Source organism: Hippoglossus stenolepis, chromosome 10, assembly GCF_022539355.2.
Source record: "Hippoglossus stenolepis isolate QCI-W04-F060 chromosome 10, HSTE1.2, whole genome shotgun sequence".
NCBI classification, from domain to species: domain Eukaryota; kingdom Metazoa; phylum Chordata; class Actinopteri; order Pleuronectiformes; family Pleuronectidae; genus Hippoglossus; species Hippoglossus stenolepis.
Window position 1 is genome coordinate 14,447,499 of NC_061492.1, and position 27,269 is coordinate 14,474,767.

The window sequence follows — 27,269 nt, forward strand, 5'->3', positions numbered from 1 at the left end:
TAACCATAAAGTGGATTTGAATGCTAATTAATTGAAATATATAATGCATTAAAAACCAATAGACCTGTGTTATACTGTATATTTTATTAACAATGTCCAAACCCAGAGGTATCTCCTTTTTCCCCCCTTTTGTATTGGTCCCTTTAATGGATCACAACTATTCATCGTCAATTGCTGCATTATATGAATAAGACTTTAATATATTACCTCATACGTGAACATGATTTGCACCTGAGTCTCGTCAGGTAGATTTTAATCTGCATTGGTGGTAAAGACAATGACTCCCATGATCCCACGCTGCTTCACAACGTCATCAAGTCTTTTGTTATTGTTTTCAATAAGAGAACGATAGTGGCAGAAGTTGTATGTTTACCTGAATCTTCTATCTTTTAGTGCATAGAGCAGGCATTCTCTAGTCTCATGATCTGCTTCGCCTACATATTGATCAAATGAAATTGCAGCATTTACAGCAGCCAATCTGAACTATCCCCTGGTGTGATGTCCCAAATGAAAAAAGTGATGATACTCACTATGTATCTTTACTCAGGCTATATTATGACAGACAATATCACTGTGTGAAAAAACATTTAAATGAGGCCGCTGAGACGCAAGGGGTGTTCCGACAGAAAAGTAAAACTAGTTGACCTTTTGCCACAAATTCAATGTGACATCAACTGACAATTAATTGAACTTATAAACTTAAACTTATAATTAAATTCATTGCTTAATACAAGGATTACACAACCCACCTGCAATTATGTATCAATGTTATTTTGATTGATTAATTCACTGTGATCTGATGTGTTGATGGTGGCACAAAACAAATTGCTGCCATTGCCAATTGTGGAGGACGGTGCATATATGCCAGTGAATAGCTATAAGAACGAGTGTATTAAAATGTTCAAATAACATTTCAGTGTAACCGTTTTTTGGCCCATTACCTAAAATAACTGCTCTGTACAATTTCGTAAAGTGTCATCTGCTTTAGGGATGATTATGAATTTGGTTACACCCAGTAACACACTGAGACATTGAAGAAAAATAAAAACACCCAGTAACATGGAGAAAAAAGACCCTTAAAGTGGGTGATACATACATCTTTCTCTGCATTAACTGCTAATATCAGCCCTACTGTTTGCCCAGTGACTAATAGGACTGGTGGTTCTGTGGCTTGTTGACTCAAGGCTTAGCGCATAGCCACACAGCTGTTTCTCAGAGGAAACTGTGGTCATAGTGGGAGTTCTCCATGTTAATCATGGATCACTACTTGCTTTCACTCCCACTCCAGACAAACCACAGCCAGCGCTGACAGAAGTCCCTGTCAAAATCCTGTAGGTGACCTCAGCACCTGTATTGAAATATTATTTTACAATCATCACTAGTGTTCTTGGATGTAGTGATGAGAGGAATTCAAGCTATCGGGTGTAACAGAAGCACCGAGCTTGAAATAAATATGATCATAAACATTGTAAGGCAGCAGTGGAAATTCACTCAAGAAGTTTCTCATAACTCAGCTGAGAGGCTAATAAATTAAGAGAAGCCCAAATCCCACAGTAGCTTTCCATCTCATAATACTCTTGATGCTTTTGGCTTTGATCAGATATGAGTGTTCATAAACCTAAAACATATATCTAAACATTCAGCCTGGGAAAGTTTTCCCACTGTACCACCTGGCAATGTGCTTTGCTGCTCCATGAGGACATGTACAGAGTCTTCCTCGCGTCTCTGTTTTTCATCCTCTGCCACAGCAGAGGATGCCTACAGACGAGCTGAGGGGTAAAGTGCAGGGTTATTCCCACAGGTTGTACGTGTTGCTCCCAAATGAATGAGACTCTATCTCTGTTTCAAACCAGGCATATGACCATGTGTCCAGAGCTGTGATTTGTATCCCTGCGTGGGTAGAATGGGAATGAACTTGAACGGGGTCAGGTTAACTGGGTTTCAGCTGGTGTATCGCAGGCGTGTTTGTCTTGGCATGCTGGTGCTACAAACTTGACCTTTGCCCTGAGCTCGGTATGTGGTGAGCATTTTCTCTTGCGATATGAATGGCATAGGGCTTTCCGGAACTTGGACATCCTCTGACATGGTTTTGTGATGCTGGATGGCTGCATTGTGCCACTATGGGTTTAACATCAGCATGGCAGAGTGCAGACTCAGCTATGGAGGCCACCCTGTCCTCAGGTGAACTTTCTATATGCTGGGAAGTGCAAGAAGATGTTGATATTTTGTACATTTTGTTGTCATGGTAGGAATCAATCAAGACTGTTTCTGCATATGTTGTAAAAGTGTTTCTAGATTTTTGAACATGTGGAAGGTAAACATACAACAATATTGAATAAGCCAGACCAGGAAGAGTTGGAGTTTTTTTCTTTCTACAAACACAGAGCCAAACGAGTCCCATGAGTGTTTGGCTTCCTGCTAAGCCAGAGGGAACAAAAGACCATAGAGAACTCAGCAGTCAGCGTGGGACAGATATGTCTTTCTCTCTCTCCATCCCAACGCTCTGGAAGCCCCATGCGAAACGCACTCTGTGCTGCAGAGCCAGCAGGCCCGACGTCTGTAGCCAAATCTATTTCATCCAGCAGGCCTGTGCAGATGCAGCTGTCGGAGGGACAGATACTGTACAGCAGTTATAGGAAGAGGGGGCGCCTATCCCAGAATGCAGTCCAGCCTCCAGCTTCGGAGCTGAGGCAGATGGAAGCTGCATCAATCAGGCTCGTCCCCCAGATATTGGGGGATTTTTTGAAAGCACAAATTAGCAGTAGGTCTGTGCATGGGACCAGTCAATGTGAGCTCCTGTGGGGCCAAGAAGTGTAGCAGACCTCCAAAGGCGGCAAACATATGCCACGAACATGCTCAAGCTCCCATTTCTTCTTTTGTGTCCAGACATCACCTTTCTTCCCTCATATTCTCTGTGAATGTCTGCTAAAGTTTTTTATTGCCGTGCAAACCGATGTTGCAGGTCTGTTCAAATATTCCCTCAATCACGCCTGTTGTTGGAAACCCTCTTTGGTTTACAGTCAAAGCAATCTGACATATGACACTCAGCAGTGTAGGCCCAGTCTCAGTCAGCACTTTGTAATGGCTCTTCCTGCTGACCTGTCTTGTGGCATTTTACTAAGTAAATGATCAGAGCAACTAAAATAAACCGGGGAGTATTGAATAGCCTCTCTGCTCCCCATGTTTCCAAGCATTTTGATTCTGGCCCCCGAACCACAGCAACCACACTGCCTCGCCTCCATCCAGAGTCAGGCCTGTTTGGATTTCGTATAGCTTGAAACAAAATGCTGAGGTGAAAACAGACAGGTTGCCACCACCACCCCGGAGATGGAAAGGTAACTGCTTATTCCACACTTTTTGGCCTGTGATCGAGCAGACTGCAGTAGTCATATGTTTTGATCATGTAATGTCTGAAAACCTCAATGAGGTCAAATTCACAGAAAATCTATTTTCATGCTGACAGTGGGGGGAGGAGTAATAGCTATAAAATTAAGTGGAACTTCATCTCTTCATTTGTCCGTGTTGCACTTTGGCTAATCCAAATAACAGCCTTCGCTAAATAAGTTTCACAAGAAACTGTGCGCTCTCCAGTGTGCAATAGGCCCAGTTGCTGCACTAATATAAGCCCCATCCCCATGGGGAGAAGAAAAAGCTTTCTGAATCAATCCAGCCCCTCTGTAATTCATTTCACCCAGGCTCTGGCTGCTACTAACGGGATTCCTGGAAGGCCCGTCCAGACAGAGAAAACATGATTTAATCCAGCCTCTGTGGCTGGTGCGATAAGCCCTCAGACACACCCAGATTTTCACAAGGGGAAATATTCTGCCAGGACCCACAATTATCCAAGTCATAATGAGTAGAGATTTTATCAAAAAGAGACTGGGCCTTAATTGCTCACTGATGTTTGGCCTTATGCATCCACGCATGAAGAACTTGTTTCAGGAGAAAGGAGCTTATCGTTAAAGCTCTGTACATGTTCTTGCAACTTGGTGTTTGCCAGTGATTCGTTTTTTATAGTATGGGACATATACAAGACTACTGGCACTACTGACAACGCTAAATTAAATCAAGCAGCAGTCAGTAAAAATTTCATCATACTGTTTTTTTCTTCTTGTATTTCGACTATTCTGGTTTTCATTAATTTTCATTTTTCCAAGAGTCAAACCTGTTGTTTGCCAAGACACATTTTTTATTTCACCCATTCATTGGTGCTCGCGTGGCGGTGATTGATTGCCCGCCAAACTTGTAGTTTGTGCACATCTATAATAGAGTATGGCACAGATTTTCTTTTCCTTTGATATCTAACCAGTAATATACAATCCAAGTTCTTAAATGTATTAGTTCAACATTTTGGGAAATATGCTTACAAGTGTTCTTGCTGAGTGTTAGATTAGAAGATTGATAGGACTCTTATACTATATCTGTGTAGTGAAGATGTAGTTTCACATTTGAAATCACATCTGTAATGCATTGATTCGACTTAGTTAGCCCAACTTTGTTGACTAGGAGGCCTAATTATGGTCTATTTGGTTTCATGCAACTCAGGTTTTAAGATTTTTTTCTAGTTTCTATTCTACTTTCACTGGTCTTATCCATTAACCACATCATTTTTATAACCATGGGTTGTTTAAGACGTTTAGCTGCCTGTCAAGTAACACTTCAGAGTTCAGAGAGGACAGAACAATGGCAAAGTTTTGTGAGGAGGCCATTTCTGACAGGTGATTGTTCGACCACCAACTGCAGGCTCCGGACACCTTCATGATTGTTGACCACCATCACCGACACTGAGCTACAGTGATGTGTGTGTGTGTATGTGGGACACATCTAAATCATCAAAAAGTTGGATGGGTCGTAAAACTTGCTTCAGTCGTTATCACTGTTTGTCGGACTTCCAAACTAATAAAATACAAAACCCTTTGGCAAACTAACACAAGACTATCATTGGTAATGGTTGGACTGGATAAAGTGCAATTCAAAGTACATTAGGTGCATGTAACTTATGCTCTGCTGATGTCATGTTCACGTAACTTGGAACTCATACAGACATTTACACATCTTGTTTTCCTGGCTCAGCATGAAAGGATGTTTGTGCTTCAGCTGTAAATTCTTTAGTGGTAAAAAGATCTGGGTTTAGCCATTTTGTCCTCATACTGACTGACTGTTTGAGCTAGCCTTTGGCATAGTAACACTATCAATTGAAGAATTGACAGAGATCTGTCATGCAATGAGTCAAAAGTATTTCCCCTACGGCATTACCATAGGGTTGTTTCGGTAAACCCTCTCTGAATGGTCATGCCTCTATTCATTAAAGATAAAACACAACACTCCATTCACAGATACAAAATTGCAACACTGGTGTCTTCTTTAACTTATGATCAATTACGTGGTGTCAAACCGCTCAAAGTGGTGAATTAGTTGGGGCTAAATCTTCTGGGCCATGGCCTTGAATGCCCAGTTGACACCCACAGGAGATTAGCATAGTGCAAAACAGCTGGTATTCCAGCACTAAAGCGTACTAATGTGCAGATTAAATATCTAACATCAAACAACATCAAATGGCTGTTAAAGTTATGTGTTTGAGCATTTCTTGCCAAATCACTAGTAAGGATTCAAAGTTAAGCACTAGTGTAGTGCACAAATCTCTTTAAAATTACATATGATGTTTTCACACTTCAAAGACTGACTAAGCAATTGTGATTTCATGTATCAATTAGTTAGATGGTACCGGTATGTAGATTTTGTTACTTTTCAATATGGCCATGGTAACTAGCCGTTTATCCCTGTTCTTTCATTCTTTATGCTAAGCTAACCGGCTGCTAGCTTTATCTTTTTTATTTACTGTAGAAAAATGTTAGCGATATCAATTTTCTTATCTATCTCAGCAAGAAAGACCAATAAGTGTATTTCCAGAAATTCTAATCAAATCAAACTACCCTTATAAAACAATTATCAGCATTGAAATTGTGAAGTTGACATGCAATTATCTTGCAAAACAAGCTGTGAGTAAAGCCAAGACTTTGGATGTTAAAGCATTTATTACCAGTGATTTAACATCCACAAAAAGATGTAATTTAGGGAAAGACTTTAATGTGACAGAGGCTCATGTTAGGTTATTTTTAATTCCCAATGAACACAAACTTTACCACCAAGCCATCGAATAACTTTGTTGCTACGGGGGAACACACAACAACACCATAATGAAAATGGGGTTGGATGTATGTATTGGTGCATGCTAAGCATCAAACCTCAAGATTTTATTGGAAGAAACACGCAGGGACCTCGGCGGTGAAGAACGAATGGATGAGGGCGTTCTGCATAAAGCCTTAGGAATGAGATGTGTGACCACAGTGGGGGTTGACCACTGGTGGTAGAAATGGTTTGGTAGACTAGCCAAGTAAGAAAGGATTAATTATTTCCCTGCCCGCAGAGACTTCTTTCACCTCCTAAAATACACCATGGTCATTAAGACTGACCAAAATGTGAATCAAACTTTTCCCATCTTTGCCTGTGAGCCCTTAAAGTTACATCAGACTTCAGAAAACAAGCCCCACGTCTCACATTATGAAGACATTGACCTACATTTCTTTATTAGTAATACATTCTTATCAAAAATCTGATATGAAAGCTGACTTTTTGCTAAATCAAATTCTGAAGCGAACAAGTCATACTTGGAACAGGAATCACAGTCAACCTGTGATAATATCTGTATAATCTGGAATGTTTTCCTTTTCGTAGCTACATCTTAGAGATTCATAAAACTATTGGGCTTTGAATAGCAAAACATGAGCAAGTTTGACTGGGTATGTCTTTGCTAATGTTCTTGAATAACACCTCCTGGGACTAGTTTCAACAGTCTGCACTCTCCTTCCTCATGCACAAGCTTTCGTCTGTGAAATGCGGAGCTTAATCTGTTGTAAAGCCTTCTGCTAAAAAACATCTCTCTTGACATTCTCAAATGTAAAATCTAGAGCAGAAAAAACAAATGATCTCTGTCCATTTCAAGGTGTTTCCCTGTTTAACAGCGTCTCACCAATATATTTGGGCTGCGTGATTTACTTGTTTCATCACAAACCTAAATCCAAATCTAATAACTTTTGGTTTGCATAAAAGCTTTGAAAATAGAGCCAATATACTTTGTTGAATCCAAAAACAGTCTGTACCCCAAAACACAGTGCTCTGTAAAGTGTTCAGTTTCCTTTTCTGACTACAAAAAGTGCATGTCCTAAGTAGACTTATAATTCTTGTCTTCCTCCGTTACTCACAGTGTTTGCAGTGGTTGAGCAGCACAAAGTTTTCATTGTTTCAGCTGAGTGTTTTAGATTTCTGCTGTTCCCTCCAGTTAGACTGATGATCCAAATATTAGAGGTCAAGTTATGAAATGAACAATAGTCTTTCACACGTTCTCTGAGTGAGATGAATGTGTATAAACTTTGATTTACACTTGGTCTGATGGTGATTATTTCATTTCCCATTCACCAAGTAGCTTTCAAATTGCCCTAATTATGTTCAGCTCTTATGTAATAAGGGTTTTTGGCTGACGCTCCATGTTGGAAAGAGGTAAATGGAAGAATTAAACATTTTGTTTAAATAAAAACATGAATGACTTGATTTTCCGCAGCAGGATAGAGAGACTCTTTTGCCAACTAGCTGATGGTTTGCCACTCGTCACTCTGGAGTTAATGTCCAGTCCAACACACGAGATCTGTGACGGGACAAAGTGATAAAGCTGGGAGCTCCCGAGTTGTGTGGTGTGATCCAGACTGGGATGCTCGCGCTGGACACCTCTGCCTGCTGTCAGACTCTTGTTTTGACAAGTCTGTTCAAAGCCAAATGGCTCCATCCAACCACCAGACAAGCTTTTCATATCAGTCTCTTTTCTGCACTAGCTGCCATAAGCTGACAATCCAAGCCATTAGATGTGGGTTCGGAGTTTGTTATTCTCAAACAAGTTAAAATGAAAAATGAGCTTTGCCAAGGTGGACTTGTGCTGAGCTTGTAGGGCCTGTGAAAAACAATTTATTATTACAATCCTCTTTGGCATTCCGAGCCCAGCGAAAATTGGTTATCTGTCTGAAATACATACACTGACAAATATGCTTTATTTAAAATTGAAATTTATAGAGACAGAGGGTAAGGAAGCACCTCAGAGACTTACACTGTAACTGTGAGTGAATGAGTCGGCTGTGGCCCATACGTTACTTCACATAAACACTGTTGTGGTCTAGTCATGCTGAGTGGGCTACGCAAATGATTTAAGATGTAAACAGTTCCAGAGGATCTGGGTCACTGCATGTATGTGTGTGAGTGAGTTAGTGAGTCTGAATGTTTAGTGTGAACTGGATCATCAGAATTTCTCTGTCTATCTAAGAGGCTTCTTTTTCTCAGTGGGCAACCTACCGAAACAACACACTCACTACCGGGATGATGGGATGTGATGTTTTCCCAAGTCTCCGCTATGGGGTTTCCTGGCACTTAAAAAAAGCCACCTAACCAAATTTCCAAATGCAACACCCCCCCCCCACACACACTTTTCAACATCAAAGTGTACCTAGTGTTTTGCTTGGCAGTGCAATTCATTGGGTTCTATGAACAACATGGTTTATGTACAGCATCAGCGGAAGCTGAGAGATCAGAGGGTTTGCAGCCTTTTTTGACCGTCCTCCAGTTCTTGGTCCTGGCGTGTGTTTTCACAGTGCTCCACAATGTGCTGTCTGCGCTCCAACACTGCCTCCTCTCCAACTCATCTGGGTCAAGAGGCTCGGCTGGAACTGCCATCCATGCTGCCTGTCATCCCTTCACGAGAGCAAATATTCACATGTTAAAATGCTGCGATTAGTTCAGATACGAGAGCTATGTAGCAACTCAGAGCCAAGTTATACTTTTGCAAAAGAATTCTTGGCCATCACTTTGATTTTGTAACTTCCACGAATGTGATGAGCTTTTGAGGTTTAGCTCTAATTGCTTTCCGTACATTTGAAATGAAGAATAATGAGTGAACGTGGACCACGCCAATTGCTTCATGTCTTAGTTGGAGGCCTCCTTTGCTATCAAATATGAACCGATGCTTTGATCAAGTATTTGGACTGAGATTTATCAGCTCATGAGAATTTTTTTCTCTTTGAATGTAATTATTGAGCACATGTTCAGAACTGGAAATAAGACATGTCATGTACTAAACCCAGTCGAGCCTCACACTGCAACTGAATCTCCCTCATGTAATCAAAGTGTTTACATAACAAAACATAATTTGGTCTGTTATTTCAACATTGTATGTTGTTTTTTGGCCAATAAGATTGATTGTTTGATGTTTTTATGAATATAATTATTTGCGTTATTTCCAAAAGCAAGATCTGCAGATTGATACCTATGTCAAGGCTATGGAGCTAAAGCCAGGCAGCAATTAGCTTAGCTTAGCATGATACCTGCAGGATGTTTGTATACAGATTAGAGAGGACAAGTGTCAATTAGTGAGATTTAGAGGTGCTGGAAGCTGTAATTTTGAACTTTGCACCATAGAGCTGAGGACAACAAAGTGTGATGATCATACTGCAATAATAAGGACTGCTCAACTTTTAAGTGTAGAAGCTTTTCAATTGGCAGTGAACAGCGTCAGGAATATGGACTCATATGAAAGACACATTTTATTTACACTTACTGAGTAGAGTGCGGCTCAGGCAGCAATTTTCTGTGTGAAGTCGTGCAAGCCTGATGATTTCCACAATTAGAGGCAAGGCTTACATAAAAAATCAAGTAGATAGCCCAGCCAACCTGACCAAACCTGACCCGAACCAGACAGGCATTCTGTTTGCCCCAGGAATGGGCAAGTGTAAAAAATCCATTAGATACCTGACTCAACGGGCCAGAGTCAAATATCCTCACTCTAGTCTTTACCATATGCTAAATCACCACATGTCTTATCATCCCTGTCAGTGATTGTATTGCTATAATTCAATACCCAAAACATTTTTTTCCATCTGTCTTTTCAAACCATGTTCCGTGTAATCTTGGCAGAGGTCTTCAAAATTGCTTTCAAGTCACCCAGAACAAGGCAGGGGAATGGTTCCTCCTTGGATCGCAGGGGCCTTGAAGTTCCCTAATTATGACATCAAATGTGCAGTGCGAGTTGCACTTGCCCTCACCACCCCCCTAATCTGCAGGACGAGAGGGCAGCGCTGAGCTCATGCTTGGCGGAAGTCACTTCGCCATTGAAAGTGAGAGAGAGACAGAAATAGCAACATCTGGCCAAGCCAAGGAAGACAGGATGCTTGTAGGCCAGGTGTCCCCCGTCAGCATTGGAAAAAACGTGGTCATAATTTGGAGTGGACGGTGCAGCTGGGTCACCTCCTGTCTGTCCTTTCCACCTTGACACAAGCACCTCTTATTTCCCTGGGACACATCCTATCCCTGGGCCTCGCCCTTTACAATCAGGATCTGGAACAGCAGCTGTTAGCTATAGGTGCTGCCTGTAGTCGTTTGAAAAGATGACGCGAGAGACCATTATCAAACATTTGTCTCCCTTTTCCCCCTTTCATTTAGTGTCCCATTTTCATTGGCAGCAGGAATGTAGCTTGTACTCTGTGAGGAGAAGAGACATGCATAGGCTTGTGCTACATCTAGCAAAGCTGGGACTGTGTGTGTGTGTGTGTGTGTGTGTGTGTGTGTGTGTGTGTGTGTGTGTGTGTGTGTGTGTGTGTTTGTGCGCGTGTACATGTATGCATTTGTGGTAGTATTACGTGTTTATTGGCCTGATTACCGTTGTGTATCTTCAGGGGCGGATTCAGTGTATAAAAACATAGTGTGTGGCTAAAAACCAAATACAATAAATGTTAATGCATGGTTCATATCCTCATTTGGTTTTTGATTACAACCTCAATTACATCACAGGGCCACAGGTGTGCTTTGCGGATGTTCTTCTGATCTACCCGACATTGTTCGTCTTTGTCTTGCTCTGTTGACTGTCTGTCAGGGCAGATCAGTGGGATCCAGATGTTTTTTGTGGGGCTGAATCCCAGCACTCTCTGAGTTTTCCTAGACGCCCAAAGCCAAGATAGGCCCATCTGCCTTTCTGTCTGAGAGGCACGCACCACCCCCTAGGTCGCTCACATGAGCTCAGCTTCCAGGTCGTGCAGCACAGGCTCAGTAATTGACCCAAATCAAACGCTCACTGGTTAAAAAACACGCCCTTTGCAGCTCTGGCCGTGCTTTGTTCTTCGACCCTAGTTTTAATACTTCCTCCAACCCAGGGCGACCCTCGGGATGTTGCTCCCTGGTTGGCCGCTGTCAGACAGAACAGGGAGTTCATAATCTAGTCAAGCAGACACAATGGGTGATGGAGAGGTTTTGTAGTCGTGATGGAAAGATCCACACAGTTTTCTCCGAGGCAAACAGACCAGCCACACGCAGACATGCACACGTGTGCACACACTCACACTCACACACAAGGTGGAACCTGTGAGTCTTGCTCCCTATGGTTGCCTGATACTTTATTTTCTGTTAATCAGTGATGAAAAATTGTCTCTTACGAAATGTCTTTAATGTTGAACCTAATATTTCATTAATTAGTGAGGGTCAAGGCTCTCTGACTTACAGCAGATGTTGGTTGAGAAACCTTGTGTGCTTGAAGAATTATATCGTGTTATTAATTTAATTAAAACTCTAAATTGTTGTGTCTTATCTATTAAATCAATTAAGCAAAGCTATGACCTAAGAGTGCATGTTTGTCTCTCAGGGATATTATTTTCTGTTGCACACAATCACCGTGCATAAATGGATTTCACGGTGATGACCATACATAGCTGATGGGAGTGTATATATGTGCAGGACATCAGCCTTTGTCTGAGGTCATATGTTTATGGTCCTGTGTTGATGTGATTGACAGGACCCAAGTGAGACGGGGACCCCCTGACACCTCCCCTCAGCAGACAGGGACCTCCCGCACTGTAAAACGTTATCCATCATCCTCTGGGCCCATCACCTCCAACGCTCTACCTAGCGGTAATGGGCACGGCGGTGAGCACAGAAACTGGCACGGACACAGACATGGACAAAACAACGTGCCCTCCTTTAATGCTCAAAGGGCCACTGGGGACAGTCAACTAAATGGACAGTTCAACAACGCGCTGCAACCAGCAGGTAAGGAGAGAAAAATAAACACTATCTACTCTCACTTTACATGCATACTTAACATTTCCACTCTCAAAACAAACATAAGCCACTTTTTCGCTCAATTCACAGAAGCTAACACATCCTGTGGTGTCATTGCTAAATGCAACTTGAGCCACAAAAAAATTGGCTGCATCCCAGCAATTCCCGTCTCCCTCTGTCCAATCCTACCACCCCCTCTGCGGTCTTCATCCCACTGAACAGATGGATGTTTCATTTTGAAGCTGCATGTAGTGTGTATGTGTGTGTGTGTGTGTGTGTGTATGTGTGTGTGCACCCTTTTTGTTGCATTTTTAGGACCTTTTCCAGCATATAACCTGTCAGGACTATGAGGTAAAGGGGTAGAGTTAGGGGTAAGATGTGAATTGTGGTTTGGTTAAGGTTAGCATTAGATGTAAAGTGGTCATTGTTAAGGTGGTTTAGTTAGACTGCCCACAATGAATGGAAGTCAATGCAAAGTATTGATTATGAATAGCTGTGCAAACCTGTGTGTGTGTGTGTGTGTGCGTGTGCGTGTGTGTGTGTGTGTGAGAGATAGAGATCAGGTATTACTCATGTTATGGGGAACTAAACTATTGACACAGTCACATTGTGGGAGCTTGTCCTCTTTATGGGGAAAAAAAGGAAGTCCCCATAATGTAAATCATAAAATTTTTAGGGTTTGGCAAGTAGTAATTATAGTTATGGTTAGATCAAGTGTCCAGGAAATCAATGTAAATCAATGTGTGTAGTTGCTGGAGAAGACTGTGAGTAGTGTGTTTGTTCCTGCAGGCACTATGATATCTTTAGAAATCTGCACTGTCACCTCTCCGACATGACAGGCACTGAACACTGGCGCCTCGACCGACAACAAAAAAAAAGGAAAGATCTCGTCTTTCCTAATTTTTTATTCCCCTTTCACTACCTCATCTTCCTCTGATCCACTATCCAGCGTACACAGCTGTCTGCTGCTCATGCTTCCCTTGTTTTTAAGCCGTCTACCAGGGCAACGGCTGTTGAACAGCTTCCCACCATTACACAATGTTCACTTGCACTCACACTTTCTTTGTCTCCTCCACACATAGACATATCCAAAACACCTTCTCCCAAAGATAAAGTGCTTGGAGGCTCGCCCGATACCTAATAGTATTTACTCTGCCATTTGTTGGCCTGTGGCACATCCACATCACTCATTCAGCTGCAGCGTGCCACTAGCCAGTCGTCAGCACACACCCTCACATACTTAAAAACCCTTTGCCCAGGCGGGGATTGTGTCACAGTGAGTGTGAGGGAGAAAGGATGCAGCTCGTCTCCAGCCTGTCTCTGCTGCTGCTTCTTCTCAAGCAGGTGTGTGTGTGTCTTCCAGGGGCCAACCTCACCTCCAGCCTGGACCGCATCAAAATCGTCTTCACGCCCATGCTGTGCCGCAGGGTGTGCAGCGGTGGGCGCTGCTACAACAGTTGTGAGAAGGGAGACATCACCACGGTGTACAGTGAGACCTCGCAGCAGCAGCAGCAGCAGCAGGCAAAGAACCAGGGCTTCAGACTTTGTGAGTGTCGACTCCAGGCCCGCTGATCTTTCCCGCCTGCTCCCTCTTCTCTGTTCCTTTCTCTCACTGTCTCTCTTGCTAACTTTCCAATTCTCACAAACTTTCCTTGTGTCTCCATCCCCTTTTTTATGGGCTGAGCTTTACAAAATGGGTTCCCAGTGGCATGCTGTACTGTTCTGAATACCAAGCTCATAGAAGGCAGAGTGGAGGAGATTAAAACTGAGAGCTATGCTGAAAACTTTCACTGTCAATAAGAAAGAGAGACATGGAAAGTAGGAGAGACGGCGGTAGGGCAGATTAAAAGCGGGCTGTGTAAAAAGGGGACTAATCTCCCCTCGCGCACACACACGTGGTGGTCCAACGCTCACAACACTTAGCCCCATCTCTTTGCGGTTTACGCCTCACGGCTGGCCCCGCTGTTAACCATTTAATGTGCTCCCTGGGAGAGAAGGAGCGTATGAAAGAGGAGAGGGAGAGGCAGAGGGGAGAGAAAGAGTAGCAGCATGAGCAGGATTTTATAGGGATTACATTAAACCTGCCATTTATCCAGGGGGCTTTGCTTCAAATTCACGCAGGAGTGTCCGTGGGAAGGGAGGGTGTGGCCAATGCCAAGGAGAGGGTCGTACCCCTGCATGTTTCATAGTTTGCTCAGCAGCTATAAGGGTCCAACTAAGACACAGACTAACTACTTCTCGTGGATTAGAGGTGAAGGGTACACATACCACAGACATATACATACAAGCCCCTCGAACATGCACCCATCCTTCACCTCAGTGTACAAGGCTCGTTGGGGAGGACCCAGCTGACTTATGAATATATAAACAGGTTGATATTGCAGATTTATGTGTCCATTAATGGGGTTTTGGAACGTGGTGTGGATATTCCAAACACTTCAGCATCCTGGCAGAGGCCGCCCACACGATTACATTCCTGGCACCTCCGCTTCTTCCCCCGGCAGCAGTTTGTTTTTACGTCCCATTTTTTATCATCTACCAATCTCCCTTCATTATGTAAAGGCACGTGTTAAAGAGCGTGTTAAAAAAGAGATTGCTTTCCATTTAGGCGAGCATCCTGTTATTTCTCTGGTGTGCGTGTTAGTAGAAGAATGTCAAGTGGACAACAAACAGTTATCTCATGCTGTTGTTATGTTCTTTCGACGGTGCTGTAAAATCAGGCTGGGTACTTATAACAGGTTCCCTGGGTACAGCACTTATTAAAAGCCTGATATTAAATTGAGTTGAAGTGTGTTTATTGAGGGAGAAGGGAGTGTGTTTATTTGGTTGTTAGTGGTTGTTAATGAGACGGATAGGCAGACAGGGAGCGTGGCGTACAGAGTCGACAGTTGATTGTTGTCTAAGAATAGTTCCTGCCCCATGCAGGGTTGGGACTGGCCTGAGAAAGACCAGGGCTACATCTGATAATTCAGCTAATCAGAAGAGGCCCTCCTCTATGTCTGGACACAACACTGGACCCTTTTAGTTAGTTTCTGTCTCTCCATCCCTTGTTTTCCATCCACTATCTGTTCTTCCTCTATTCTTATTCCTCTGTCTCTTCCTTCTCCGGTCACACTGTTGCTAATGCTGTGCGACAGGGAGCTAATTCCCTCCATGCCACTGAGACTGTCCAGTGTCTGTCTGTTCCCTGTGTGCACCCTGTTAGTGTGTTTCTGTCTCTCTCGATGAGTCAGAGAAGATGCAGCTGAACAATTCACTTTCCATCACTAGTGTCCTCTTTCATTCCATTGTATTTGGGCCATTCGCATCTCCAACTACCTTTTTAAACCTTCCTCATATTTGTGTTGTGAGCTATTTCTGAGGTAGAAAAAGTTCAAGTCTTCACTTTTTACATCCTTTGTGCCCCAGAATCGTTCTTTTCTTATTCGTCACGGTTGGATGAATTTTTTTTTCCCCCATTTGATAGTCTTTGATGTTTTGAGTTAGGAGAAGTCAGGTCAGAGTGAATCTGTAGATGGGAGCAGGCCCAGGTATGTAAGGTGCTGAGCTGGCACCCATCCCTTACGCCAAAAGATAAGGCCGGAGGAGAAGGCTGTGAAAGCAGCGCTGTCAAACACCATCTGGCCAGTGCCGACCTTCCCTCTTTTTCTCCCCATGGTAAATTGCAACCTATAAATCAAAGTGTGGACAGAGCACGTTTTGGAATTCAATTTACTTATATGATTAAGAGCAAGTTTCCCTGCTTTTAAATTTTGTACAGCATTCGATAGTTTGGAAATTTAAATTTCTTTTCCTACAGCCAGCCAAGCAAGTGTTTCTTACAGATATGCGTAGACTTGTTATTTTCTTGTAAAGTTGAGTATGTAATTACCTTGTGAGGCAAAACATGCCAATGAAGGAGGTGCCGCACGAGGGGCAGTGTTACAGCTCTGCCCTCGGGACAAAGTTGAAACTCCTGCCGATGCTAAAGCAGAGAACAGCATGACCATTTCTGTTTGCAAACTATTACTGTTTGCAAACAAACCTCGCCCACATGAGGCCTCGGCACATGCCCTTCCTGTTAGGACTACTCCTTCTGTTTCTTATTACTGCATCCTCGTGTAAGAGGTTGCATAAATCTGTCTAATTAAATGTGGCGTGTTGTTTTCTCTGACGAATTTCCAGCTTGTAATAACCTCTTTATCTTATTCTCTTGACACCCCATTCCTCTCGTTCTCCCATTCTATGCAGTCTTCTGTCAGATACCCTGTCATAATGGAGGCCGATGCATCGGCAGGGACCAGTGCTGGTGTCCTTCAAACTCGACGGGGAAGTTCTGTCACCTGCCAGTGCCGGCTCCTGCCAGAACCAACCCTCACAAAGATGGCAACCACCAGGGACAGAAATCTCCTTCCCACTCCATGTACACGCTGCCTCTGTCCAATCAGCAAGGTAATCACTTAACGCTGCGACCAATCGAGCTCACCAAGCTGACAGTTTGCATGTCAACTTCAGCTGCATCACTCTCTACTGTCTCCAAACGATTCGGCTTTTGTGGAGTAAGTAGACCCTGACAGGGTTAAGTGGATGGTGCAACACACACCGTCAGAACTGTCCGAGCTGTCAGAACTGTCAACACAACTTGCTATTGGTCAGTTGAACTCAACACAAAAGATTTACTCTGTGATTTTGCCACAAAATGTCCCTCTTTTAAATGTTAGATTGTTCAGACCTTGATTTTTCGCCAATTGTTCCATATTAAGTGCAATTGCACACTTTATTAAAAATCTGTTTACAATGTATCACTCTGCCTTTGTGGGCCAGCAGTGGAGGTAAGACTCTATTTTGAGCATAGCGGGTAATAGATGACTCAGTGGAAGTCCTCATATTGTTCGCACAATGCTGCTTTCATCAAACATGAGTGAAAATAAGAAACAGAGCAAGGAACCATCATGAAGCTATAAGAAGGAATATACAAAAGAACGATTTGCTCACTTTCCTTCTCTTCTGGTATTCTTTATTTCCTCCTTATATCTCTCAGAATCTCACCCTGTCAAACAGTAAGTAGAAGCAGAAGCTCCGTCTTAGATTATTTAAATTCCATTCAGAGATCTCTCCTTCAGTTCAAATAAAATGACTTGAATAATCAGAATTTTAAGACATGAGCCTTATGTCTGCATTGTCACGTCGCCAAAAATAAATTAGCCGTCTCCTCTGCCTGCTCTAATACACGCACAGGCAGTTTCATGTTCAGGACTCTTGATAAGGTTTATTTCTTCTCCTTGGACTCAACCTGACGTTTGTCTGTGAATGTATGATTCATGACAGTGGGTCAGGATTCTGGGAAAAAACCCTGGCACTCCCTGAAGATGGATGTTTCCCCTCCGTCAGAAGGACAAAAGAACTCATTCTCTTCACTGCAAGAACCTCTCAGCTCCTCAAAAAATCTGTTTTTGGTCTTTAAGATGATTTGATTTAAACCAGAGGATCCAAAACTCTTTGTGTTGTTGTTGTTTTGTAGTATTTTATGGTGTATTCACTGCCGGGAATCTCCCCATGTAGCTCTCATAACTTGGTGATGAAGCAATCGAGTGTGTTAAATAAGTTTGTGCAGCATGTCAGCTGATAGCTTGCAAACATATGTATACAGCTTTTATCCCATACATTATTCCAAGTTTGAAACTGTAAACTATCCACTATATTGTGTAAACTGTGTGTCCCTCCTTGTCCAGTGTCTCTCCACCCATCCCTGGTGAACGTCCACATACAGCACCCTCCAGAGGCCGAGGTCCACATCCACCAAGTCGCTCGGGTACAGCTAGGGCAGAGGCCGGCCACCACAGAGGGTGCTCACTCTGTCCAGCAACGCTCCCAGCCTGGGAATGGACACGAAATCACCAATGAGCACAACAGCAGGCACACACAGACCAATGGGAACGGAAATGGACATGACCACGCCAGACCACACAACCGTCAGAATGGCAATGTGGGAAGATGCTTTCAGGAAACAGTCGACGGACAGGTATCGTGTTAAGTCATTAAAGCACACTATGCACCCTGTCATCACTAGCTGGGCTTCACCACCTGGTATGTTCGTTGAACACAGGGGGAGAAAGTGTTGTTTAGCCACAGGTATCATTATGTTTCTGTCTCAAACAGGAAGTGGGTCTGTGGGAGTGATTTATGTAGTGTCCAGGATTTATGAGCTTTGACCACACTGGTCATCTCGTGTTCCACCAGTTTGCTAACAGAGGCATGTTATGAGTTAGGATGCGTTCAGAGGACAAATGTTACAAAATGAAAACCAGCCCATGTGGTCCTTCTCTTTGTGGCTCAAACAGAGAGACTTTTCATGGTCCATATGGAACCATGTATAACATGTAGGCTACTGCAGATATATTATACGAGATATTGTATAGTTTGTCATAGCATATATGAATGGGAAGGACCTAAGTGGCAATGCATGAGCTTGGCTAATTCAAGGCAGTTAAAGGTTGGGTTGTTAATTTGTTTCTGAAACACTCTTTATCTTATTTGTTGAAATCCTCTTCACATCCTGATAGCTATCAATAAAGAAAGTAATCTGTCATCGGTGACCCTCGCAGGACTGTAATAAACACCAACATGAAATGATTAGTCAGCACATCTGGCTCACTAACAAACCTGTCTACCTGCAAGCACCTTCCCCGTTGTCTCACTGCGCATGACCGGAGTTTTCAGCCGAGAAGGCAAATACAGCTGAACCAAAGACGGTAGCCAGAAGTTAGCGTGTAAGTCACGGAAAAATCGACTTGTAGCTGTTGTCAGGCAGTGCAAGTTCATACTTTTTGGGGCCGTAGCTTTGACGAAAGGGTCGATGGGAGGGGTTGAGATGTATTGGTTGCATATTTTCAAAGTGTATCCTGCTCTTGCTAGCTTTTCCAGGATTACCAACCCTAGCTTTGATACAGCATCTGTATGCTTGGCCTTAATAAGGCATTATGATTGACTGTGAAGTTGCAACAAAAAAAATGATCTGCAGAGTTGTTTTTGCCAGGATTTCTCCTTGAACAAGTTCATTTTTCCTTAACTGAAATTATACCTTGCGGTCCTACAGTTTTTTTGAACCCCAATAGCAAAATATACAAAATAATTTTTCGTTTTTTTATAAGAATGTCCTCTTGGTTGCCTCTTTAATTTCAGATATTTCTCTTGTGCCAAAAATCCAGTAAGTAAAGCCCGATAGGAATCTCTTGTCACAATTAGCCAAAAGCCTTAATGATGCATGCCAGGAGCTTCATAGTTCTGCCTGAGGCTAAATGTTTATGTCCTCCCCCGTGTAACCAGTCTCAGATGTGTGTGGTTCAGTCTGTCCTCGCAAATAGGTATACACGCACACTCAACCACAAACACACTTACAAAAGTCCTACGTACACACACGCACACAATTGCGCACAACCAAGCATTCACAAACATGCAACATTCTTTCTCAAAACTTGTTTCTTAGATTTAACACAGATGTGCATTGTTGTTGTAGTGTGGCAAGCCGCTGCCAGGCCTAACCAAACAGGATGATTGCTGTGGAAGTGTGGGTGCCTCTTGGGGTCTCAACAAGTGCCAGAAGTGTCCAACCAAACCAGGTAAGCCCGACTGACTAAAGCCATCAGATCTGAACAATTGTTTACTCCTACTTTGTTCCAATACACGATTAAATCCACTCTTTTTCTAATCTGGTCTAATTCTGTTGGTATTATTTTCTGTTGTGCTTGGTATGTTGTTCTCTCTGTGTTTTTATATTGTTCAAAACAGCCAGACGGGTTGGGCTCTGCTTTCATTGTGGTGTACAATATGGTGTTTTGTCAGTGATGCTTGTTATATTCCCAAACAGCAGATCTACACTTGGTTGATTTTTTAAGCATTCATCACAGGCGGAAACAATACAGACGCCTGCTGCTGATAATTAGCAAACAGGAGCCATCAGCCATTAGATTCCTGATCTACTTTAAGGAGCCTGCGTGACTTACCCGTGCACCCAATAGTAAAAATTAAGCAGTTTGCGCTTCTATAAAACCAAAACCAAAGAGTGAATGAAAACACATTTAGCATGAAGATGATAGTCTGGCACGAGTGCCACCCACCCTGTGGGCAGAATGAGCCAGCCTAGCCTTAAAAGAGTGAGGAAATGAGCAGCCCAACCAGGGCTGCGGTAGGTTTGAGAAACAGCAGCAGGGCGGTTATATGCTGGCTGGCAGGGTGGTAGCTGACACCCTTTGCTGTGGATAGAGAGTCTAGCTCAGCCTGACAGCTCTTGAAGGGCATGGTTATGTTCTCATAGTCCTCAGGGGAAGTAACTACAGTATGGTGGCACACAGGGACACTTTACTTTAAGTTGTTTCCCAGCACTCTTATTCATATTACGACCATTGCCCGCAGATGTCACACTCGCTGTCAGAGTGCTTGTGCCTCGTTTAAGGTCTGACTGGACCTTAATTAGAAGCAGACATAATCCCTCTGTGTTTCCCCCATCTATCACAGATACCGATCCAGCCTTTTCTCTCCCAGTTGCTATCTCCCTCAGCATGCCTGATTCCCGCTCTTCCTAAGTCCCCGGCACGATGTCTTTTGGCTCCCAGATGTTTTCCTCTGCTCCCTTCTTTGAAGTTTGCGGGAGAAACAGAGCGAATACCCCGCTCACTCATTTTTATGGTTGTTTTGGGGGTGGGGGCTGCATACTGTAGGCCTGGGTCCTAGGTCACACGCAGGCAGGGAAAAAGGATCGAGAATGAAAGAGAGGAAAAATGTAGTCAAAATGAAGTCAAAATGAAGTCATATACTATGACCAAGAAGTCTTGGACGGAGCTTTATAAGATAAATGCTTTGAATTCCTCCAAAGTGTTATTGTTCTCAGTTTAGACTCTTGGCCTGATCTTTCAGTTGCTTTATTCCCTCACTGGCCTGCATGTGTGCTTCTCATGTGTTTCACAGGAATTATGCACAACCTGGAGACAACAGCCTCTGACAAATCAAAGCGGTTCTTTTCATTTTATTTCACAGTGAATGGGACAGCCATCAGCTCGCAGTGTCGAGAAAAGTCATATAGCTTTAGTAGTCTCCTGTGTCCTCTGTTGAGTGCGTGATAATGATGTCATGAAAGCCCCCTTTGTTTTTGTGGGTGTAACGCTACCTTTGGTCACTTTATAGCCGGTTAGAAATTGCACTGTTGACTGAGAGCAAACATTACCACATTTTTTTTAATTACATTTAGAGAGGATGCCAATATAACCATAGTTTAATGTTGTTCTGTTGCAGACCGGATTCTTAGTAAGTCATTGCTTCCTGGAATTACTTCAAATATCTACATCTATTTTCTTATTCTAGGTCCATTTAGCCTCCACGTTAATGTCAGTACATTTGCCTCACTCAATCTATTTATGCAAACTCATAATATATTGCTGTTGTTGTAGTCTGGCTGGGTTTTTATGTAAAGTCTGTGAATATGTATGTAATTCAGCACAGTTGTCGACGGTATATAACAGGATGTAATTTATTATTGTACAGGGACAAGGACTTTATGTTGCTGCTATGTCAATAAGAAAGTATAGTATGTGTGTATAGTGTGTGCATATGTGTCTGTATTTGAAAAAGAGGTCTGACGTTATGGAGGCTTGAATACCAGTGAGTCCCATTTCAGTGGGAGCTGAAGCCTTAAGGAGCCAGTGCTTTTAAATACTACATGCTGAGGATTCCTGGCTCGTAATAAGATCCAGATCGACCAGAACAGGCTGCTACGCAGACCCTCTGGTTCTTATGATGAGGAGAAAAAAATGTGCCCTGTGCATTGTTTGAATTTCTAAGTAGTTTGATGTAGGATTCTGGTAGAGACTGATGCAGAGCTGGTCAGAACTGTCCTCATGTGTCAAGGCTAACCAGTAATATAGTAAATGTGTGTGTGTGTGTGTGTGTGTGTGTGTGTGTGTGTGTGTGTGTGTGTGTGTGTGTGTGTGTGTGTGTGTGTGTGTGTGTGTGTGTGTGTGTGTGTGTGTGTGTGTGTTCAGGCATTATTTATATTTTGGGCCTAAGGTGTGTCTCATGCATGCTCCTATAGTGAGTCGGGGTCTCGCCCATTATCTCCACTTTCCACACATGGTTCAGAGCAAAATAGACAGTGAAAATGATTTTTCACCACAGTTGCAATGTGGTTTCAATCTCTCGAATACGTCACAAACATACATTTTTGCATCACTTCCTGTCACTGTTTCAAAGTAAAAGCTCTCTAGTGTTTCTGTCTAAATCCATTCATTTGTTTTAACAAGGTTTTTTATTGTTTCAGCTTAACACTGAAGAGTCCTGGCATTTAGTTGAGTAAATAGGCCTATGAGGAAATAACGTAGTCATACCAGAAACCTCACGTAGCAGCTTTGCAGCAGAATCGCAGCAGGCATGTCCCCAGTGACACAACTCTGTGTGTGTGTGTGGGGGTTTGTGTCAATTTATTTGCACAAACAAACACACAGCAGAAACTGAATCCACTGCATAATGAGAGAAATTTAGTTTTTTTTGCAATCTGAGAATGACTCAGTCTGATGTTCAGGCAGCCTTCTGAAGTCCGTTCGCTGTGGCTTTAGTCTGACCAATACTGTAGTGTTGGCATGACTCCCTCGTTCATTGTGTGTTTAACAGCGAAAGGGATTCCACAAACCATTAGTCTCCCCGTCTGTCACTGTTGGGCAGCTTCCCTCTCCGTGACTCTCCCTGTCTGCGATGCTGGGAGGCTTCCCAGGGAGCCAGATCAGACGTCCCCAGAGTCCAAAAGAACAACCACACCCACGGGAGCCTTGGCTTCCTCTGACTCCACCTCCCTGGGTCATCGAGGTTATCGTGATGTCAGTGCCCTTGTGCTATCTTTACCCAAAACTCTATGCGAGTTGTCTACTTCTTCCGATATGCCAACCCCCTCTCTGTTTCTCTCAGTAATGAGGACAGATCTCCTCATGAGATTTAGATCAATAATGGCAGATGAGGCAAAGCAGGAGGAGATCCACGACGTGCAGATCTGCCCACATGAACTCATCTCTCCCAAATCTCCCATCTATTCCCCAGACAATTGATCTGACATCCATCGAGGGGCCAAAGCCTGCACTTATTGCTTTTTATTAGCACTGATCAAACATGAACACTTGTTAATGACCAACAAAAACCAGAGATGCAGCGACTTTGCTTTAGAAAAAGGCTACGAAAGAACAGATGCATTGGAACGGCTCCACAGCAGCTTCTCATGGTGATTAGACAAAGACGTCACATGTCTTTGACAGCATTTGATGCATTGATGTTGACTTAGCTTTATCCCTTCACAACTAGAATGATGGAATCTATTAGCTGGGCAGCAGTATGGCTAATCAGGGCTGAAGCAGACCTAACCACTACGAGAATTAAATCCCAGTTGGAGGCAGATGGTTATGAATTTTTTCTACATTTGTTAATTGGATACGAGCTAAGTTGACATTTTTATTTTGAATGTACCGTGGACTGCCTTCTTCTGGAAGCAGCCCAGTTGGTTAATATTCCACAGTGAGTTGGAGATTATGGAGGAATGTGGATCTGTTTTAAATGTGTGTTTGATGCTTGTTACTTTGCCATCAGCATCTTGGAGAGGGGCGTTAAGCAAAATTGTCAAACTACAAACAGAGATGTAAAATGCATACTTTCGTGAATGGAAGCAATAAAAACTATGTTGTGAGTAAAGATTTAATGTTGCAGAAAAATGATATAATCTCTTCATCAAAGCTTTGCTTTGCAGTGTTGCATATGTGCTGTGGGACGATCGTGTCGAAGCAATACGATACAGAAATACAGCTCCAACTGTTAATGATTGAGTAAATATCCCGTAGCTTGTAGACTGGTTTTGTGTCCATGTCTGTATCAGGAGGAGACTGTTGATATTAGTCCCATGTGTACTTTCTGATTAGTCTTTTCTTCATGAGCAGAGACACATTATTTACTGGGCACGCAATATGGACCGTGCCAGAATGGCAAATGTTGCGTGTGCCAAAGAGTTTGCTCTAATCAAGCATTGGCTCAAAAGCCAAGACGAGATGGCATTGCCATGTTAAAGACTCTCAAGACCTGAAACCCTCCATGGTGATTAAAGAGCTCTGTTTGCTCCTGGTTTTCTCTCTGAGGCACCAGTTTGTCCCGTGGCGGCATGTCAGGAAGTAAATTGCTGGAAAGGGTCCGGAGGGGAGACTTGGCTTTTGTATTAGTTGTATTTCTAGAGTGGACCCCAATGGAATGGAAAAGAAAGACAATCTCCTGTTCCCGTCCTGTGGATGCCATCCATCCATCCATCCATCCCTCTCCCTCCTTTCTCCCACACGTTCTCAGGTTTTCCAGCCAGTTAAGGAGAGAAGTCCAACACTGAGGTTGCCTCTCAGACAGGTCCCAGGGGAAGCTGGTGAAGGGCTCTGAGCCCCGTGATTGATAGACCAGACCTCTCAGTCATCTTAGAAGAACGGCCCCAGGCTGGGTGGTCCACAGCGATTGTACCAAATTAACGATTAAAGATTTCTATATAGCAGAGGAACCCATTTAACTACATACGCTCCCTCCATTCTCAGCCCGCTGCATCCCTCTCTCTTTACTTTCTCCCTAATTTTGCATAAGCTGCTATTTAATTTAAATGCCCACAGCAGTGCCCTCCTCAGAAGAAGTTTAACTCGCTTAAAGTAGTCCTACGGAATTTATTCTAATTTGGTTTAGGACAGCATCTCCAATCAAGAAGCTTCAAGGATTTTGAATCGAGGGAATTTGAGCAAATATTTCTGACCAGTTGCCAGAGGAATGCACAACACAATTGAATGGAGACGGACAATAAATTAGTGAAGGGTGACAAAGTCTTTTGTTGAACAGGGCTAAATGGATAGACAACAATTGGATGTTTTTGTCTGTAGCCTGAGTGGATACAGACCAGTCTGGGTCTACAGTCTTTGTATCCAAGGGTGACAGTAATAATGCGCAGCTTGAGCGCACTCTTGCAAGCCGCTGCCTGTGCCACTCTTATGTTTTCTACACAAATGATTGTAGAAACGAGCATGAGAACGGATGCATCATTAAATTCGTCATTCTTGGCTTTTTTTTATATAATTATGAATATTTCACGGTCAGGTTGTCGCTGTGGTGAATGTTCTTTCCAGTTTCCAGTACAGTAGCCAAGGATTCCAACACAAGACTTAACTAAAATTATTTACCAAGCCTTGTTCCCAAATTAGAATTTAATTAATCAATCACACAGCAAAGACAATCTGTATCTTATAAATGCATCGTTTAGGAGGCAGCCAGTATTTAAGGAGGGCTGTTGTCAACTCCTGTATGCTGAGTTTCAGCAGCTGGTTTTTAAAATTTACTGCAAACAAATTGCCCCGAGGGAACAATAAAGATCTAGTGAAAAAGACTCTTGATAGCCAGCATTCTTTAGATCTAAGGGGTACAAAAAAGATTATATGTGCAATTAAAGTAATAAACATATTTTGTTAATGCATCTTGTAGGTGGAAACATACCAATTTTACATCACTGTTTATTGTCAGTGTGATGCTTCTTAAATGATCAGGCGTTATAGGGATAGTTCACCGAAAAATAAAAAAATTCCCTCAAACACTTCACCCACCCCTCCATCAGCATAGTGAGGAGTAGATAATGTGTGAATTTTCATTTTTCGGTGAACTATTTTTTTTAAAGCTGCACAAGACTTTCGCAACACAAACTGAATTTTGCAAGACGTTTTTAAAGACAAGCAGAGTATTGAAACTTTTGAAACTGCCTCTCAGATTCACGTTGAAGTTGTAACTGATTGCCGAGGTCCTCTCTTCCTTGCTAATAAGCTTTATTGAGACTCCTGAACCACCCCTACTGGGCTACCCTTGGCATGTGCGTCCTGCTGTCACTCAGGCCAGACTTTCCCTGATCCTATCACCGCAGGAGGACGTGCCCACCGCCCAACCACAACATCTCATTACCCAGAACTTTTGGATGGGGGATTATAGGGGTGTGGAGAAAGATGAGGAGGTGGGCAGACGGGAACAGGGGTGTCGCCATGACACAGTTCCCCCCTTTTCCCCATTGCCCCCTTCGTTCTGACCCACTTCTGCTCTGTCAACCCTCAGGTACACTGACCCTACTTGGTCCACTGGGTCACAGCAGGACCAAAACATAACTCAGCTCCAGGACCTTGTTCCCAGAAAACCTCCATGTGGCACACATTCCAGGCACTCCTGGGAAAATGACACAAACTCATGACTGATTGCTGGGCTGTGTGTTTACACGGTTGTTGTGTTGGTAGCTTCTACATGTTGAAGTGTGGGGAGGTCTGTTTTCCTAGCAACTGGGTTCGGAACCTCAAAACTGCACAGGGCACTATTCTCACAATTTTCAAACTTTGAAATTGAATGGTTAAGCATCTGAAACATTGAAGGGGCTTTACGTATGGTTTCCCTTTTGCTTTCTGTCCAGTGACATAGGTTCATGAAGATGACAGATTGACAGACTATAGAGAGGTCTCTCACTCAACACTCTGGTTAGCTGGAGTTTTGGTCACAAACACAGTGCGACTTTTTCCCCTTTCCCAGAGCACTCTGCCAGGAAAAGAGATGTGTTATCTTTACTGGCAAGGCTAGTTTCTCGCATGCGTCACCTCTGTGTTCAACCTTCTTTTCGTTGTGGCAGCAAGTTTTGTGAAATCTTATTTTTACTGGCCTTGGTGTGAATCCAAAGATTGTCATCACATTTGTTCCTGTTTTCTAAGAGTGGAAAATGCTGGAAATTATGATTCCTCTCCATGCTGGATGATGATGCAAGTAAAAATTAATGTGAACAGGACTAATTCCACCACTAGCCATGAGAGCCACAGGACCTTGGCTATCGGGACTAGGAAGCAACGTACAGCAATCATGGCTTTAAGCTGGTTCATGACTGTAACTTGATTTGACTGTGAGAAACAGTTCCATCATTTTAACAAGCATGTCGGTATTTATAGAGCCCTCTTCAACCGAACACACATTTTCCGTCAGTAGTTGGATCTTCTCCTTTGAACATGATACTACGCAAAATTTCTTCATGTCAGTTTGTGTCAGAAAGCTGTGCTACGAATAATCACCCTGTCTCTGTTAAGAAACAT

General features: G+C 43.0%; 1 protein-coding gene across 1 annotated transcript in view; it reads left to right on the forward strand.

Annotated features, from left to right (window-relative positions):
• The window catches only part of LOC118116334 (latent-transforming growth factor beta-binding protein 2), an 85,764-nt gene that overhangs the window by 20,310 nt on the left and 38,185 nt on the right, over window positions 1-27,269 (forward strand). The window contains exons 4-8 of the mRNA XM_035167980.2: window positions 11,879-12,132; window positions 13,508-13,690; window positions 16,375-16,575; window positions 17,856-18,145; window positions 19,640-19,742. Of these exons, the coding sequence (XP_035023871.2) occupies window positions 11,879-12,132; window positions 13,508-13,690; window positions 16,375-16,575; window positions 17,856-18,145; window positions 19,640-19,742 (1,031 nt within the window). The remainder of the gene's footprint in view (window positions 1-11,878; window positions 12,133-13,507; window positions 13,691-16,374; window positions 16,576-17,855; window positions 18,146-19,639; window positions 19,743-27,269) is intronic.